Source organism: Scyliorhinus torazame, chromosome 21 (assembly GCF_047496885.1).
Source record: "Scyliorhinus torazame isolate Kashiwa2021f chromosome 21, sScyTor2.1, whole genome shotgun sequence".
Lineage (NCBI taxonomy): Eukaryota > Metazoa > Chordata > Chondrichthyes > Carcharhiniformes > Scyliorhinidae > Scyliorhinus > Scyliorhinus torazame.
Window position 1 is genome coordinate 95873124 of NC_092727.1, and position 19744 is coordinate 95892867.

Sequence of the window (19744 nt, forward strand, 5' to 3'; positions counted from 1 at the left end):
CGCATTTTTAGAGAATCCAGGCCCATATCCATGGCTTTATAAATGGAAGCATCAAGTATAAATGAAAGGAGGTTATGCTAAACCTTTGTAGAGCACTGGTTTGACCCCATTCTGGGATGTATGCAATTGGAGGATGTCCAGATCCTGAAGAAGGTGTGGAGGTGATTTACTAGAATGCTACCTGGGAAAGTGAAGTGGATAGATTTAAAATTGGTGTTGAAAATCATGAAGAGTTTTCATAGTGCAAGTAAAGGAGAATATGTTTCCAGTGGCCAAAAGGTCAGTAACAAAAGGATTAAGAAACAAGCAATTTGACGTGAGGAAAAAATTCTTTGGGGCGGCACAGTGGCGCAGCAATTAGCACTGCTGCCTCACAGCGCCGAAGACTCGGATTCCATCCTGGCCCCGGGTCACTGTCCATGAGGAGTTTGTGCATTCTCCCCTTGTCTGCGTGGGTCTCGCCCCCACAACACAAAGATGTGCAGGGTGGGTGGATTAGCCACGCTACGAAGTGCCCCTTGATTGGAACAGATTTTTAAAAAAGAAAACACTTTATGTTACAATTTGGAACACACGATTGGAAAGGGTGTCAGAAGCAGATTCAAATGTAACTTCCAAAAGAGAATTGAATAAATATTGAAAGGGGAAAAATTGTAGGGTAATGGGGAAAGATCAGGGTGCCCTGTGCCGAAATAGCGTTCGGCGCGGGGCAGAGAATCCAATTTCACGCCAAAATCGGGCCTGGCACCAGTCCGCCGATTCTCCGGGACCCGAGAATTGGCATGATCGCGGAGTACGCCGCCCGGCTGGGGGCTCATCGACAGAGGCCAGCCCAACAATCCTCCGCTCCCAACCACCCGAGTTCCCGACGGCGTTGAACTAGCCACCTGTTGTAGGTCGGGGTGCTGGCGCAGCAACTGGGGACTCAGTCTGCGGCCACCCTCGTGGGGGGCGGGGGGGATCGGACACCGGGGGGGGGCCCTTATAGGCGGCCGGAGTTCTCCGGGTCCCTGCTAGCCCCCTGCAAGGCATTGAATTAGCTGTACTTTTTTGCAGGAATCTCTAGAGCAAAACTGCAGCATTTTTACACCGGCTTGGGGACATAGTCCCATTTTGGGAGAATCCAGCCCCAGGTGGGTAAGACTAATTTGATAGCTTCTAAGGACTGACAACACACAATGGGCTGACTGACTTCCTTCTTTACTGTATCATTCCTTGATTCGCTGTACAATAAACCCAGATGAAAAAACACTCTGTTTTTCACCAATCGCTGTCTTGTCTCACAAAGCTGCAAAGCTACAAATGAGGAAAACACACAGATAACCGATTACTCTCTCATCAAACCCTCTCTGAAATAGACATTTAGCAATGTGTAAGAACAACCTGGAAGTGATTGACTCCAGACCTACTTTACTCATAGGTGCAGGGCTTAGATTGGTAACACAATATGAGTGCAGCACATTGAAGGCCTGGTTTTATTTTGCACGAAGCCTAGGATGGAATGTGTCTGGCGCACAGGAATATCTTTCACCAATTTGGTTCCTGAATGCAGAACTGTCACCATTGCAGAGGAAACTTCCAATCTCACACATTCCTATGCTTCAAATACAGTAACAACTGTTGGGAATATCAAATGCTTCTTTTTATCCAAATAATTTGCTATTTGCTCTTCATGGTGAATGATTGTTCCACTCACAGTTGCTCGACTGTTTAAGAGTACGGTATATATTCAATAATTGGCGGAACCCTTGATACATTTCAACTTCAATAAAGCCAAATAGAAAAACCACAGACAACAATTGTATGTTGTGAAAATGGGAAATTGCCCCCAGAACGTAGAAAACTTTCACAGCTTCACTCTGGTCTCCCAAAACCCACAAGTTCTCTTCAGTTTGTTGTATTCAAATATTTTGGCCACTTGGGTACAACATCACTACAATAGTAATTAAATAGTTAACTGATCCACTTATAGTTTAGTCCAAGTTGCTAAAAGGTCAAGCGCTTGGCAAACATTTTTTTTGTTTAAAGGCTTGTTTATTTATTTTTCATGGGAAGTGAGTGTTACTGGCGAGGCCAGCATTTATTGCCCATTCCCAACTCCCCTTGAGAAGGTGGTGGTGAACTGCCTTTTTGAACTGCTGCAGTCTGCACGTTGTCGGGCGGTGAGTTCTAAGAATTTAGCCCAATGGCAATGATGGAATGAGGATATATTTCCAAATCAGAACAATGTGTGACTTGGAGGGGAACTTGCAGGTGATGGTGTTCCCATGCACCTGTTGGCCTTGATCTTCTCGGTGGTGGAGATTGCAAGTTTGGAAGATGCCGTCAAAGAATCCTTGGCACGTTGTTGCAGTGCATCTGGTGGATGGTGCACACTGCTGCCACCGTGTGCTGATTGTTGTGGGAGTGAACTTATAACATGGTGGATGGTGTGTCGAGTTTCTTGCATGCCGCTAAAATTGTACTCATCCAGGAGTGGAGAGTATTCCATCATGTTCCTTGTGTCTTGTAGATGTTAGACAGGTTTCGAGGAGTTGCCACACAAATAATGATGTATTCTAACATGAATTACATAATTGTTGCAGTGAATCCATAGAATCCTTACAGTGCAGAAGCAGGCCATTCAGCTCATTGAGTCTGCACCAACACTCTGAAAAAGCACCCTACCAAGTCCCACTTCCCCATCCTATCCTCGTAACCCCACCTAATCTGCACATCTTTGGACACTAAGGGGCAATTTAACATGGTCAATCCACCTAACCTGTGCATTTTTGGACACCAAGGGGCAATTTAACATGGCCAATCCACCTAACCTGCGCATCTTTGGACTGTGGGAGGAAACTGGAGCACCAGAGGAAACCCACGCAGACACAGGTAGAATGTGCAAACTCCATATAGACAAACGCCCAAGGCCAGAATTGAACTTGAGTTCCTGATGCTGTAAGGCAGCAGTGCTACCATGCTGCGGTATTTAAAACAATTTGTTTTGTGTTAACCATGCACATATAGGAACAGGTACCTGTGCATCTTGTTAAAATGACATTTGGTATTTGTTTCTACAGGTGGCTTTTGCCAATGGGAATACATCAAATGACACTGAAGATGTGAAATCCAGAGCATCTAAAGGCACACCAAAACATGTCTTAATAAAAAGCAACAAAATGTCACCCCTCAGCCAATGGATGATGCAGACTCTGCCAAACACGGGCAATTCGACTCTACTGGGATTTCCATTATCCTCGCCAGTCTCTTACTCCAAACAGGATTTTTGGGATTGGTTGGGAAATGTATCGGATCAACATGAAGACCCCCAGTCCAGAGTCAAAAGACGACCAATTGTCAAAACTGGAAAATTTAAGAAAATGTTTGGATGGGGCGATTTTTACTCAAATATCAAAACCGTGAAATTAAACCTCCTCATCACTGGGAAAATCGTGGACCATGGAAATGGTACGTTTAGTGTGTACTTCCGCCACAATTCTACTGGCCAGGGAAATATATCAGTTAGCCTAGTGCCACCTACAAAAGCAGTCGAATTTGACCTGGCTCAACAAACAATAATTGACGCCAAAGATTCAAAAATATTTAACTGCCGCGTCGAATATGAAAAAATTGACAGAGCAAAAAAGACTGCACTATGTAATTATGATCCATCCAAAACCTGTTACCAGGAACAGACCCAAAGCCACGTGTCCTGGATCTGTTCCAAACCCTTTAAGGTTATATGTATCTATATTTCATTTTACAGCACAGACTATAGACTGGTGCAGAAGGTGTGTCCTGATTATAATTACCACAGTGACACTCCCTACTTTCCCTCCGGATGAAGATGGCGGGAGGGGAAGTTTATCTCTTTTCTTTTTAAAAACATGTGGATTTGGAGTGATTAACAGGTTGACCAGCATACTGAAGGTCTTGGTGAGAACAGTTCAGTAATGATTAACATGTTCTGTGACTGTTATTACAGCATTCTGCTGTTCTGCAATTGGGAAGTAAAAAATGTTTAAAATATCCAACACAGAAAACAAAAACTCACAAAGGCTCATAGTATCAACTTTGTGGAATACTTCAACAGATGGTGTCTGCTTCTGTAGCATCAGTAATAAACATTCATGGCTAAAAGAGGCAAGTCAGATTCACATTGGAAATAGTCTATGGATTCATTTCCAGGTGACCAGAATATCAAATGATTGATCAATCGTTATTGTAATTATCATCAAAAATCTTATTTAATGTTTTTTAGTGTTGAAACCTTTGAATAATTTTACAGATTTAAAAAGTACCTTAGATCAATAGTAAAATGGATGAATAATTAAATAACTGCCTCCTCTATTAGCTGAGGACACTGACAAATTGTAGATATTATATAAAGTGCCCACACGTCTCAACCACTTCAGCTCAACATGTCTTGTTTAATAACCATTGCTTCTCCTAGTCCCTGGTGTGCCTGTTGCCTTCATAGCATCAGTTTTATAGGTCAGGCGGAATTAATATTACATTATTAATCGTGGCATCTGGATAAAAGATTGAAAACCCACGGTAAAGGAAGGATGTAGGAGTGGGTGAGCTCATTACCTTAGTGTTCGTTTTTCTTTCTCTTTGTGGAATTGTAACATTCGTCCCCCACTGTGGTTTTTCCCCTACATGGACAGCTTTGGCTCATGAGCATGTTTGCCACAAGTCGCCTAAGTACTATCCAGCCAGATGATGTCTCTGACCAAATGTGACTACTCTATACTTCTGCTACATAATTAACCATTGACGTCAAGTTTCACATGTGAATGTAGAAATTGGGGGAAAGAGAGATGTAAATGTAACTTTGGTATCTCTTCAAGAAATTAATGAATGCATGTAGACAAGGGAAAGGGATGTTCGTCTAAGGAACTGTCACCTGCTGTGCATGTAATAACAAGGAGGTCTTAGAAGTAAGGTCTGGTAAGTATGGGAGCAAAAATATCAGCACAGGTATTTTAACTATTATAAATAATGCCATTGTTTTGCACTGAGAAATGCCCTCTTCCACACCGTGTATGCAAAATGGTACATCTCTGTTGTGTGTTTTTATGTGCACTTCCACTAATCACTCAGTAACTCAATGACAGGGTAACTTGAGCAGACAGATCTTTAATGGACTTCACTTGTCAGTCAGAAGACAGAAACCATTTTCAGCTAATCTCACAACAAATGTTTGTCTCTTAAAAATGAATTGGGTACTCTAAATTTATTTTTTAAAAAGAGAGAATAATGCAGTACTGTGAGACAGAAAATAATTGGAGTTTCTAACTCGTGCTGTATTTTTATCAGAAATCTAGCTTCCGCCATTTACTTTATCTGGACAACCATGGTTAGCTGCGCTAGGTGACATTAATCTATCGTATTTACATCAATCAACAAAACATTAACCTATGTGTGACTAATCAAGTAATGAAGCAATACACCTGATTGAAGTATGAATAATAAATCTTTCATATTCATGACGTTACATTACATTTGGCAACTACTGGATATTATTAAAAAAGTGTAGTCACTATAGAGACATGACATGATGATCTTAACTCATAAATTTCAGTCACTTGAAGTGTGATGTAACTGTGACCTTTAATAAGTGGTTTTAATGCAATCAAGAGGTGAACAGCTATAACCCCTCACCTACATCAGTGAAATTCAGTGTTAAGCTGGGTGGAATGATATGAAAGCCTGAATTTTAATTTTAATGAAAATAAGCAGAAGTAAATCTTTTTGAGTTTTTGGCAGTGTTACTGGACACTGATGTTCTGAATCACAAGTGCAGCAGCTGACCAGATTCAAATTGGTAGAGAGCTAGGGTAGATTTTCCCGACTCCCCTCACTTATTGCACATGCCTTTTTGTGTGCATCAGAAACCTCGCTGTGAAAATGTACCTGTTATGTCAAATTAGTTATTCATCAAGTTGCAGAAAAGACAGAAAACAAGCTTGAATGCATTTAGCACTTTCCACAATCTCAGCACGTACCAAAATGCCTCAGAGGCAAATGAACCAATTTTGACCATTGGGGTAGTATTGCGCTCACTGACGAGAGCCCCATGTCGCCTCTTTTAGGGAAAGTCTGCGTATTAAGTGCCAGTCAGGCATTTAATTGGCCAGCAGTGGGTCTTATCTGGGACCAAGGAGCCAGTGGATGGAAGTCCTGGCAACCAAGAGCTGCTGGCCAATCAGAGGCTGACAACTCTGTTGAATGGCAGCACTGCTGGAGAGGCAGTGGCAGCCTCCAGTTTAACACTCAAACGAGGCCCAATATTGTGGCTGGGCCTCAAGTGGTGGTGGGTGAAGGTCCAGAGGTAGGTTCATGTGATGGGCAGTCGATAGTAGGGGCAGAAGGTGACTCTCAGAAGATAGCCTCCTTTCCCATTGCCGGTAAGGCCCTGGAATCCCCTATGAGCTCACAAGCAACCCCGACAAGATCTGACATTGCGAGTTATCCTGTCCACCCATTGCTGTTGGGTCAATACCAGCAGTGGCAGGATGAGGTCCTTAAATGAGCATTAATTGCTCCCTTAAGAGCCTCAATTGGCAGCGGTCATGAAGAACATCCACAGGCCTTCCCATCACAGACTTAATCGGAGAGGAGGTGGCTGGTTCCCCATCAGGTTCTGCTGATTAAATGCCCATTGCCACCAAACCCATCACAGAAGAGGGCAGAAGAATCTGCTCCATTAATTATGCAGGCAAACACAATAGCGTTGCACAAACAACAATGGGATAAATGTCTGGATTATCTCTTTTAGTGATGCTAACGGAGGAATTGACTTAACGGGTTTCTCTCACATTGAATCAAATGTTTCAGTCATATTTTTCAGTTAGACTGTGTTAGACTGAAGCACTGTAGATACTGGTCAACAAAAAATGGAATTAGCCAAACTCACCTCCAGCTTGATTTCACAGGATTTCACTACTTCGATTATTTTGATGCATATTTAATTTTTCACTTATTTGTTCATCTTTTAATGTGAGGTGAAGTTCTTTTCTGAATTTGCAATCCTCCCGATAGAGAAACAAATTCAAACAAGTTTACAAAGAGCTGGTTTTCTGGAGCATAGAAACTATTCTTATTGATATTGCTGGATGAATACCTACTGGTGCTTTAAAATGTTTGCAGTAAATGGGTTAATGACTTAAAATTACTGAGAAACCTTTGTTTAATTTATTATGAACTGCAGTCAATTCTTTGCTGCAATAATCGATTCATGGCGAGGTGTTCTTTGAGAAGGCGTATCTGTGTGCCCAAAAGATTTAGAAGATCAATAATAAAGAGAACAATTCCCTTTTTGGACTGGAATTATGTCCGCTTCACAATGCTCCAACCTAGCAGTCGAACCATTAATTTGTCAGAGTTTAAACTTCTGATCCTGGTCTTGTGGCACAATGGGCAGTGTCCCTGCCTCTGATCCAGAAGATCCAGGTTCAAGGTCCATCCCAGAAGTTGATGGCCAAGGAAGGTGCATTCATAATGCGCCAAACAGGTTGAGTGTGTCAATCCGCAAATCCTTCCAACGTGCCAATGGCTGGTGGTAAGAGTGGGTGAGACTCCTAGTCAGCGACACTAGATATGGAGTGGCGCCTCTCAAACTATAAGCCTATGACGACAGATTATAGGGACCTGTTCCGAGAATTACCCACATGGAAGCAGACAAAAGTTTGCCTTAGTGCACCACTAGGTGCAGGAAGAGAATTGGAATGGAAACCTCTGACCCTGTTTCCTAGGTTTACTCCTTCATTAAGGAAAATAATAGAGTTGCCTTTTTAGAGAAACCATCTAATGAAATTTCTACTCCCAGAATTGGCAGCAGAAAAGAGGTAAGACCGCACCTGGAATACAGGGTGGAATATTAATCCTGGAACAGAGTTCCTGATGGTGGAACAGGAAATTTATACCACTTCCACTCTCTTACTGTTTTGCTGGTTCTCACACAATTCTAATTAAAATTTGAAGTGCCGCAGTATGCACTGGAGATAGGTGTGATTTTGCTGCGGGGTGGGGGGAGGGGGATATTTTGGGTGATGAAACCACCGCCAGCTGACAATGCCGACGGTATGGGTGGGCTGTACAGAAACCCCCTAGATAGTCAGCGAGGGTTTTCATCACTGCCCCAATTTTCCATCTCAACTCCATTGCTATAAACATAAGACATGCGAGAGCGCAAAGGTGGCACGGGGAGTTCTTCACATTTAAATTTCACTCGTAACTATTTCATATTACATTGGTTTCACTTTATTAATGTTGGCATCATCGTTATTTGTTCAGACTAGCTTGGTCAGTGTACTGGCATGCCTCATGATTGGCACACATCGACGGTTACAGTTCAGGACATTTCCTTTATTGTGAAAAAAATCATGTTGTGTTTCTTTCTTTATTCATTCTTTATTGAAAATTCATGTACATGCCCAGTGTTGTACTTGTGACTCTCTGGGACATTTCTGAACTTGCAGGCTTAGCTGGCCCTCCGTACTATACTTTGAAAGGACATTTTCTGAGATCATTCTCAGTGAGGAATAATTAAAATGTCGGTGAACTCCAGTGTGAGGCCTCTGCCAACTAGCACCCTGAGATGGAGCACATTTGGACACTGCCCCTGAGGCACCTCATTTTCTACCTTGACTGACTGCCCGCACCAGTCTGCCACCATGCCCAGGGTGCCAGGCCCTTCCCACTTCACTCTTCCATGCCCCCGACCCCGCCCTCAGTCCTTTCTTGAATGTCTCTTCCACCCCTCCATGCTCCTGACCCGACTCCACACACCCTGCGACCCCCTATCCTCATGGCTGACTTGCTGTTGCTGGGTCCAAGTCTGCTTGAAAGCTGCCATTCTCCTGCTCTGTTCCCTTGCGCTGCACAGGAACATAGAAAATGGCTGACCTCAGACACAACCGCACAAAGCTGACAGTTGCAAGCCACCTTCAAACAAACATGAATCAGGTGCAGTGAGATCCTAGCATGCAGCAAGGTGCGGCATACAGGTGGGACCATGGTTAGCACTGCTGCCTCACAGTGCTAGAGATCCAGGTTCAATTCCGGCTTTGAGTGACTACCTGTGTGCAGTTTGCACCTTCTCCCCGTGTCTGCGTGGGTTTCCTCAGGATGCTCCGGTTTCCTCCCACAGTCCAAAGATGTGCAAGTTCGGTGGACTGGCCATGTTAAACTTCCCCTTAGTGTCCAGGGATGTGCAGGTTCGATGGGGTTATGGGGATAGGGCGGGGGAACAGGCCTGGATGGGATGCTCTTTCAGAGGGTCGGTATCGAAATGATGGGCCGGATGGCCTCATTCTGCACTATAGTGATTCTGTGACTTTATCAGGAAGGTAGGATATAATTACAAAATATTTTAATCTAAGCAGTAGTCATGGCATGTAAGCATATCACAAGTAGGAACCCATGACAGGACAGCGTGAGGTCCCACCCACCATAAACACGCCACTGACCTAAGCTCAAAATTTGAACCCGCCATGAGCAAAGTGAAATTTCAACTCCCGTCTCCCTGCCCCCCACGTTTCACAGTCTTGCCGGCCCTGTCGAAAAACACCCCACTGTTTTGAGTTTCGGTCTCCATATTGGAGGCAGAAGAGCAAATGATAATTAGGTTTGTCCCTGGGATAAAGAGTTATCTAATGAGAGGCTGAGTAAATTGCACATATAATTAGTTGAATTTAGAAGAATGAGAGGTGATCCCATTGAAACGTGCAAGGTTTTGAAGAGGCATGATAGGGTAAATACTAAGATGTTGTTTCCCCTGGCTGGGGAATCCAGAATGCGGGCACACATTTCATTCAGGACTGAGATGAGGAGAAATTTCTTCACTCAGAGGGTTGTGAATCTTTCAAATTTCTTACCTCAAAGGGTTGCGGATGTTCCATCATTGAACTTATTTAAGGCTGAGACAGACAGGTTTCTGGTCTTTGACGGAATCAGCAGGCATGAAAGTGAAGCCAAAGATGAGCCAAAATCCTATTGAATGGAGGAGCTGGCTGAATGGGCCATATGGTTTGTACCTGGTCCTATTTCTTAAGTTCTTAAAAACTGCAGGTTCCTGAAAAGCTGAAATTAAAAGCCAAGAATGCAGGAAATTGGCATCAGATCCAGGATCAACTTTGAAAGGCAATTTAATATTCCGGGTATCTCAAAGCAAAATGTTAATGTAGAATTACACAGACCTTACGGCACAGTAGCACAGTGGTTAGCACTGCGGCCTCACCATGCCCGGGACCAGGATTCTATTCCGACCTTGGGTGACTGTGTGGAGTTTGCACTTTCTCCCCGTATCTGCATGGGTTTCCTCTGGATGCTCCAGTTTCCTCCCACAGTCCAAATATGTGCAGGCTAGGTGGAATAGCTATGCTAAATTGCCCCTTAGTGACCAAGTACATGCAGGTTAGATGGGAGAAGTGGGTCTAAGTAGGGTGCTCTTTCAGAGGATTAGTGCAGACTCGATGGGCCAAATGGCCTCCTTCTGCACCGTAGGAATTCTATGCCCTACAGCTCAGAAATAGCTCTCCCGGCCCAACTGATCTCTGCCAGCTCCTATTCCCATCCTAATCCTTCTCCCATCAGCATGTCCTTTACCCCTGAAGTACTTATTTTTGCTCTTTCTAGATGTCGACAGATCTGCTGTGTATTGGCAACATAATATTAGACAAGGAGATGTATTTTTCATGAGTTGCACTGTACCTGGGGGCTATTGTATTACATTGGAGGCTTCCATGAAATAAGTGCCAATTTACAACTTCTTAAAAAGCAGCCTCAGATCTCTTATTTGTATTTGATTCCAATAGAACTTGATCCAGGCTCAAGGTGAATCTTTATCCGGGTGAGAGGTTTCTTCTGATCGTTCATTATGACAAGATGTTTCATTAATTTTTAATGTTTTAACACAAGATCGCACTCAATGGTGAGGTGACCCAGGCATAGGGCTTGCGTCATTATCTCTCTAGTTGAGTACTGAATGGGATCCTGATTCGGAAATTGAGATTCAGCTTCTCGCAGGGAGATGGTTTAGTGAACTGACCCTGTCTGCCATTTTGCAAGCCTAACACAAACTTAGCACAGTATTATCTCAATCTAAGAAAGACTAGCTTCACACAGGGAGAACTTTATATTATAGAAATTCATACTACATTCTTGTTACTAACAAGGGAATATTTTATGGGGCAAACAGTGAGTATAGCAGCTGAAAATACTGGACAATCTCAGCAGGTCTGACAGCATCTGTGAAGAGAAAAGAGAACTAACATTTCGAGTCTGGATGATTCTTCATCAAAGCAACATTGAGTATAACAACATTGAGCACAGCAACATTGAGGGAAATGGGAAATGGCAGGTATTGCAATTTGAATGTTTGATGAAAGGAATTGATTCAAAGTTGTCCACATTAGAAATATGAGCCCCTGGCTGTGGTATGAAACAAACAGTCCTTAAGCACAGCTTCAGAGTGGCAGTCTATGTTAACGTGATGTTAATCTTATTGTTAAGGTTAAGGAGAACAGCTCCTGGGTGTTGATTATTAAGTAACCTGAGCACATGTAAAAAGAGGCGACACGTGAGGCCATCTGTGTCCGGTGGGCGCCACAGGGGCTGAGGTGCATCATCACCCCTGGGAATGTCACTTAGATTTAATTAATTAAGCTTCCTTTTGATGTTCTAATTTAGTTACAGGGCTCTGCCAGGCCCTGTCACCCCCTGTAATTTTTTTTTTTAAAAGAGTATGAAAAGTGACTGCGACCGGGGCGGGGTGGGGGTTGGGGTGCATCATCACCCCTGGAGACACCATTTGAATTTAATTAGATAAATTTCCTTTAAACTTTTGTTCCAATGCCACTGTAAGGGGCTGTCAATTTAATGAGTTTATTTTGAGGTTTTAAAAGAGTATAAAGAGAGTCATCCCTTTAAGGGGTTGTTCTTTAGTTAATTTGTTGATTTGTTTTTTGTTTGGTGAAAAGAGTACAAAGAGATACTTGCACTGTTAAATTGTTGTTAATTTGTTTATTAGTTAATTTGTTAATTAGTTCATCTGGCATACTTAAAAGTGTATAAAAAAGGACTGATTGGGCATATGTTATGCAAAGTATTTCTTCTTTGAATCAGAAGATAGTAATTCAAGTAGACTACAGGAATTTGTGGTCTTGTGCTGCAGTGATGTCCCTCCCTTTGGGCCGGAAACTCTGGCTTCAAGTTCCATTCCAGGAGTTGGTGCCCTCAGAAGAGGCATCCAGAATGTGACCAAATAGGTTGATTGACAGCCTGTAAATCCTTCCGATGTGCCTGATGGCAGGTGATAAGAGGGGGCAAGTTTTATTGTCTGCCTTACTGCAGAGTGCAATGGCAAACCACTGCAGTACTCTGCCATAGTCATGGGCCAATCCAATGTAAGCCCATGTTTACCAACACCCTCTTAGAGCATGGTACATGAAGGAGGAGGAAGATATAAAAAGGGACTGTTTTGACCTGGGTATCCCTCAAAAGAGAGAAAAAGGTGTTCGCAGTATACCTTAAGTCCTTTTGTGACTGGAATGCATCAGCAGTCCCGGAAACATTATTTTAATTTGATTTGATAAGCCTCCTTTAATGTTTTGGCTTTGTTACAATGTCCCTTTAAGGGGCTGTTACTTTGTTTATTGGTTAATTTGGCCATTTGTTTATTTTTATTGGTATCCAAAAGAGTATAAACAGGGACGTTTACAACCACTTTTCCCTGCAGTGGGAACACACAATTGAGTCTTTCCATGACCAGGTACTACAGGGCTGGAGTAAATAAGTAGCCCTGGAAATGACATTTTAATTTAATTTGTTTAATTTAATTTGCTAAGTTTTCATTGAATATTTTGTGTTAATTAGACTGCCCCTTTAAGGGGCTGTCAATTTTCCTAATTAGTTTGTTTAATTAATATACAATAGAAAGAATAAAAGGGAACTGCTTGCATCCAGATAGCCCTGAAAAGGGAGCCTGTGCGGTCCGCCAGTATGCTGTGGGGCTGGAATGCATTATCAGCCCAGGAAGTTATATTTTAATTCAATTTGTTAAGTTTCTGTTAATGTTCTTGAGTTTTGTTCTGGTGCCCCTTTAATTAGATCATTAGTTCATTGAATTTTTGTTTTCAAGAAAAGAAAGGGGACTGCTGAGACACTTGGGTGGACGACAGTTATATGGACTGCTGCATTCTGTGACTAAACCTACTGCTCAGTTTGGAGTTCCATTCTTCACCATCCACTATGGACCAAATGACCAGTCTAGAGGCCAGCATACCCCTAGTGCTCTTTATAAGTGAAGTGAATGGGCTATCTATTTTCAACCAGAGTTCAAACTGGGCTAAATCTGATCTTGCTGTGTGAATTGAATATCATTTGATGATCCATCAAACTATCATATATAATGATGCTTTGATCATCGTGTAAATGTAAGAATTTTGAAAGTGTGCAGTTTGGCATCAAAGATCTTATGTGATTTTTTTCCCCCATGAAATGTATTTTATGCATGAATGATTTTTTTATCGATTAATATTTGTAACTACTGGTATTTATCTCTAACAGCAATAGAAAGTTTCAAAATCGTTATTTATTCTGCTTCTCCTGTATCCTTTCCCAAATGCCATTGAACATTGATACTCATCATTACTCAATAGAAGCATTAAACCGATCCTTTGCTTGTAAGACTCTAATAATATGTAAATGCTTTTCCCGGAGGGTTGTAAGAGCTATCCGTATTGGTGCTGCCTCAAGTTTCTCTACGATCCCCTGGTGGAGGGTTTTTGGCTGCTACTTGGCAACACTCCCTGATGGACCAGAAGAGATATGAGCATACTGCAAGGGCACAGCTCGTTAGTAGAGGTACTGACTAAGTGAGCATGAGTAATCATCCTTGGGTTGGATACAACCTCTTGTAATTGCGCACATACTTTTTTAAAGAATAGAGAAATACAAGTTAATTTCTTGACAAGTGCAAAACATGAGAATGGAACCAAAAAAACACCCAATCTAAGAACAACAAAAAAAGTGGAAATCATAACCAAAAAAACTCATACCTTGTGTCCTGTATAGTCTTTACATTGTACAGTTTCAAATCTCAGCAGCAATCTAGTCATTCTCCACAGGCAGAAACCTGCAGACTGGTCTCCTAGCGACGAGCTCTGATCAGCATTGGCAGGAACCTGAGATTAGGTATATCTAATAGATGGCTAAACTAAATTCAACCTCCACTTCACATTCCTGCCTACCCCCCCCCCCCCCCCCCCCCCCCCGATAACCTTTCATATCTACTTTTGCCTTAAAGATACTCAAAGACTCTGTCTCAACCACCTTTTAAGGTGAGAGTTCCAAAGTCTCTCAACCCTCAAGAGTGGAAAAAAAAAGTTTCCTCATCTCTATCTTAAATGGGTAACCCCTTAATTTCAAACAGTAATCCCTAGTTCTAGATTCTCCCATAAGAGGTTGCATCCTTTCCACATCGACCATGTCAGGTTCCCTCATGACCATATTTATAAAGTCGCCTTTTATTCTTCTAAACTCCAGCAGATGCAAGCCTAGCCTGTCCAGCCTTTCCTCCAAAGGCAACCGGCCCATTCCAGGTATAATCCAATAAACCTTCTCTGAAGTACTTCCAAAATTGCAGAGCTTCCCTCATCAAAGAAAGAGAAATAGATTTGTAATAAAAGTAATGCACCTAAAGCCTTGTCCAGTGAGAATTCTGACAGATTAACAGGGCAGTGAGTAATTAAAGAATACATCAATGATTCTACTGTAACTGTAAAATTTAATGCAGTAAATGCAAAGAACTCCATTCTTCATGAAGATGATTGATATCACAATTCTCTTGCAATGCAGTAACAGAAGAAACACTTATGTTCTAAGAAAATTATGGGCAGCACGGTAACACAAGTGGATAGCACTGTGGCTTCACAGCGCCAGGGTCCCAGCTGGGTCCCCGCTGGGTCACTGTCTGTGCCGAGTCTGCACGTTCTCCCCGTGTCTGCGTGGGTTTCCTCCGGGTGCTCCGGTTTCCTCCCACAGTCCAAAGACGTGCAGGTTAGGTGGATTGGCCATGATAAATTGCCCTTAGTGACCAAAAAGATTAGGAGGGGTTATTGGGTCACGAGGATAGGGTGGAAGTGAGAGCTTAAGTGGGTCGGTGCAGACTCGATGGGCCGAATGGCCTCCTTCTGCACTCTATGTTCTATGTTCTACCCTTTACGTGAGCATCTCGATGTAAATAGTTTCAGCCTGTAAGGATTAGTGGCCTGTATCTCAATATCAATAGCAACGGTAACCGTTGCATTTAATCCCTGTCTTGTTTCAGGTCCAATTAAACTAGGTTAAATCAACCATTCCAGCTCATCTGCAAGATGAAGTGAATGTGAGTGACAATGCAAGAAACAATTTGTTGAAACTGGGGAAGTAGGGAATACAGCACCTTCTATAAAGCAGAGGGCCACTCCATGAATAATTGATAAGATTACTTAACATCGAGCAGTTTATTGTGACTGAGACCAAATTTATTCCATTTACTTATTTCAAATAAGCACCTTGTGACATAGTAACACTTGTCGGGCATGATTTAACTAAATGGGAATAAAGTCCCATAGCGAGCATGTGTAGCCGCATGTTTCCCTGTGATCACAGCAGGGGGGTCTCAGCCAAGGCCACACAGTCCCTTTTCCTGCACTGAGGAGCACCGCTCACCGAACCTCCTCGGTGTAGTGAGAGATCAGGACGCCATTTTTAAATGGTGTCCCGATCTCTGGAGCCCCCGACGCAGACCCCAACCACAACTCACTCTGAGGGGGTTCTGGGCTTCCACACATCCCTCCTAACACCCGTACAGGGCACCCCCTGCCCAAACACCACACAGAAAATGCCATTTTGGCAGTGCCAGGCTTGAGCCCAGGTGGCACCAGCAGTGCTAGGGTACCACCTTGCCCAGAGGGCAAGCACCTGGGGGCCTCCAATCCCCTGGGAGACTCCCACAGGTGCTGTTCAATCTTGTCCTCGTTTGTGGAGACTAGCACTGAACAGTCCCTGAGGCAAAGGGGATAGATCCCAATGCCTCGGGTGCCTCAGGAAACTGCACATTAAAGTGAGACTAGCTGTCTCGCTCCAATATGCAGATCTGCCAAAAAGTGATCCTGCCCACAATGGGTGGGATTCACATTGCAACGTTTCGCGAGATCGTGGTAGATCTCGCAAGGCTTTGCGAGCTGGGGAGATCCCGGGAGCGGGGTCTCCCGGCTTTCATCGACCACGTTGCGAAGCGCCACATTGCCTTTCAGACGTTGCGTGTCTGTTCGATCGCACCAGTCAGAATAAAGCCACATTCGCTATCAAAGGCAGGCTGCGTAATTCTCCGTCAGCAGGATCCTCCGGTCAGGCGACAACGCACCCACGCCTGCGGGTTTCCCCACGGTGCGGGGTGGCCACAATGGGAAACCACCCCATTGGCCGGCTGTGGAAACGGAGAGTCCCGCTGCTGGCGAGGGCGCACCGCGCAGGAAAAGGCAGCAGGCGGACCGGAGAATCCCGCCCAGAATGATTATTAAAAAATCTTTCCCATTATAAAACATCTAATTTTTGCCATAAAATATAGTTTCATTATAAGATTTAATTTTAGTATCAAAAAACTCCACTATAAAATGCTCAATTTGATTGAGAAATTACTTTCACCATTAACTATTTAACTGTGAAATCCTGAATTTTGCTGTGAAAGCGTGTTTTCATTTTCACTTATAGAAACTCACTGCCAAACATTTTCATTCTCATTCCATTCCACACAAATGAAGAGATACTCAGAAGAGTGTCCTCCACCATGTCCTATAAACTCAACATTATGGCAATTACACAGCTCTTCTTCAGCTTCCCACGTCTCGGCATGAGGCAGACAAAGTACATGCTTATGTCTTTTCCTATTGCTCATTTTTCCTGGAATGGGTCACTTACTTGAAGCCAGAGGCTAAATGTGTAGCTGGAGGGGCACCACTCTGCAGAATACATGGCTGGTCAGCTGACTCACAGGGGCTGGTTTAGCTCACTGGGCTAAATCGCTGGCTTTTAAAGCCGACCAAGGCAGGCCAGCAGCACGGTTCAATTCCCGTACCAGCCTCCCCAAACAGGCGCCGGAATGTGGCGACTAGGAGCTTTTCACAGTAACTTCATTGAAGCCTACTCGTGACAATAAGCGATTTTCATTTCTTGCCATAGCCATTTTGGAAGATTTTATTGGTTGATAATCAATTTGTATGGCTGCATTATGAATGCATCTTCCATATCCGTCAAGTCCTGGAGCAGGATTCAAACTTGGAGCCTTTGGTTAAAAGGGCAGGGACAGCACCCATTGCATCACACAGCTACCTTTTGTAGCTCTTTCCTTCCTGCCCAATGCTTTGTTACTGCAAAGCTGAAAAAATAACGAGCTTTAAGAGATTCCTTCTCGCTCAGGAGGCTTCAGGCCAATCTATATCCAACAAACTGCTCTGAAAACTCTGTTGACATTGCAACAGCTGTGACAAATTACACCACAAGCAGCTGAGATAAATTATTCTATTCTATGCTCGCAACAGCATTCTAAATAAAACAACCCAAAACAATTTCAGGGCCATCGAGCAACTGACTGAAGGACCAATGTGAAGAGTGCAGACTACCACCAGTTTGCAAAACGAGAATACTAATTAAATGAAGAAATGGTGTTGTAGTTGTTTGCAACTGTTTTGACAATCTGAAGAACATTAATCATAAGCAATTATAATAAAATCTCATTAATCAACTTAGATTCATGGAAATTTCCCTTCAGGTTTTCCACTGACTATAAGAATATCTAAATGTCAACTCTGTTTAATTATAACGGTCAAAACAAACTCCAGAGAAGTCGTTGAAATGAAAACAGATTCAACTCCTAAATATTAATGTCTCACTATCCTACATTGCACTTTCCTAAGGCGTGGACTGGTTTAAATTCTTCTGACTGACAAGAAAATCCAATATTTATTTGGCATCTTTTAAAAGGATTTCTCAAAAGAAAATTGAAAATGGTAGGGAATGGCACAGTTCCCGATTGTGAACATTGAAATGCCTTTACTGTAAATAATCTTTGACAAACAGAATATGTTTTATATATTATCTCAGGAGTAACACAGGGGAAACAAACTGGACCTGTAGAGTTGCTCTTGACTTGGCAAGTAATGTAAATGAGCGTTTAGATTAAATTTGTATCAATGGTTTGTATGGTGAGTGCAAATTAGTACAATGTGAGTCTTTGATCTTAGCTCAATTAATAATTTGTTAGATATACATAGTTCTAAGAATTTGAGTGGAGTCAAGGTAGGAAGGGAGTGCTGTGATGGGACTTGAAGACCAAACATCCCCACCGAGAATTATTTATAACTGCCTTTCATGAAAATGAATTTTATAATACATTATTAAGATTTTCCGTGCTTATTCCCCTGGTGAGTTCATTTATGTTTAATGTTATTCATTAAAGGTTTTGTTGCTTGTGTTTGTTATGAATGTATTCATTAAATTGATTGTCTGAAATAATTTATAAATGACTACATTTATTAGTTACTCTACTTGTGGCCAAACAGCTCCTGAAATACATCAGTGTCCAGTATTTCATTATGAAGGAATGCTGTACACTTGACCCATGATTAAAGGATTCAATTTATTTTCTAACAAATAAGTCTTACCAGAATAACTATGAGCTGAACGCGGTAAAAGTCCCAATGCCAGAGCCGAACGTAGGTGACCCCACTTCAATCAGCGGTGGAACTTGGGGAGGCATACTGTCAGTGGTGAGCAATTAAATGGTCACCTCCCAATTAAATACAGTGACCCACCCCCAACAGTTGCAAGGGCTGGGTTCCCTCGGAGAAAGGTACGTAATGGGGTTTGGTGTCCCCCTGAGTGAGGTAGACAGTCCCGGGCAATCGGATGTGGGGAGGGGTGAATGGGGTCATTCAGCACCAGTGGTGCCGCTGGTGCGAGGGTGTTCATTGTCACTCGCTTGCCCTTCCATGGATAATAAATTACTTCCTCAGCGAACAGCTTCTCTCAAAACGGGAGGCTGTCGGGCTACACAGGCTAGTCACCCCACACAGTGTCGGGCCCCCTGACCTGGGCAAAATGCTCACAGAGGGGGAATGTGGCCCTTAATTTGCTACTTAATTCATTCAAATGGCACTCCGGTGGGCAGCCGATCTGCCAACTTGCCCACTGCTCACAAAGTGGCACAGGGGGAGCAAGACATTGGGGGCATCCTCCCCCCGACACAACCATGCACCATTTTTCAGCCTTCCCATCTCCCAAGCTATCCTGAAATGACCCAACACATTCAGATTCGAAAGCTTTACTCCTATTCGGACTTACTGCAAAGTTGGGTGGTTAGTTGAATTCTCTTGGTAAGATCTCTCAGCATTAGCTGTAAGAGTTCATGATTGAATTAAAGTTGTAGCCCACCTCTCAGCAGCACTTATGAGATAGAATGGCTCTAAAGTTAACAAGAATACAAACATCAAAGACAGGATTTGGGATTTTAGGTTGCAAGGCAGACATTAAGGTCAAACGGGGGCCACAATTCTGCCCCAAAACATCAGTGACCAGAGAATAGAAATTCTCTATAAATACCATCAGAAGATGCCTTTCAGATTGGATGGAGGTTTTGACTTCAGAATATTGAGTGGCCACAGTTGGAGCAGGTTAAAATTATACTTCAATAATTACCATTGATTCCAATCTG

The 19744-nt window shown here is 42.9% G+C and overlaps 1 protein-coding gene across 3 annotated transcripts in view; it reads left to right on the forward strand.

The window, feature by feature from the left end:
• LOC140398424 (neurexophilin-1-like) overlaps positions 1-18524 on the forward strand; it is a 130814-nt gene extending 112290 nt beyond the window's left edge. For all 3 annotated transcript variants that reach the window (XM_072487095.1, XM_072487097.1, XM_072487096.1), the window contains one exon: positions 3063-18524. In XM_072487095.1, coding sequence (XP_072343196.1) covers positions 3063-3827 — 765 coding nt within the window. In that variant the 3' untranslated portion in view covers positions 3828-18524. The remainder of the gene's footprint in view (positions 1-3062) is intronic.
• Positions 18525-19744: the final 1220 nt, after the last annotated feature.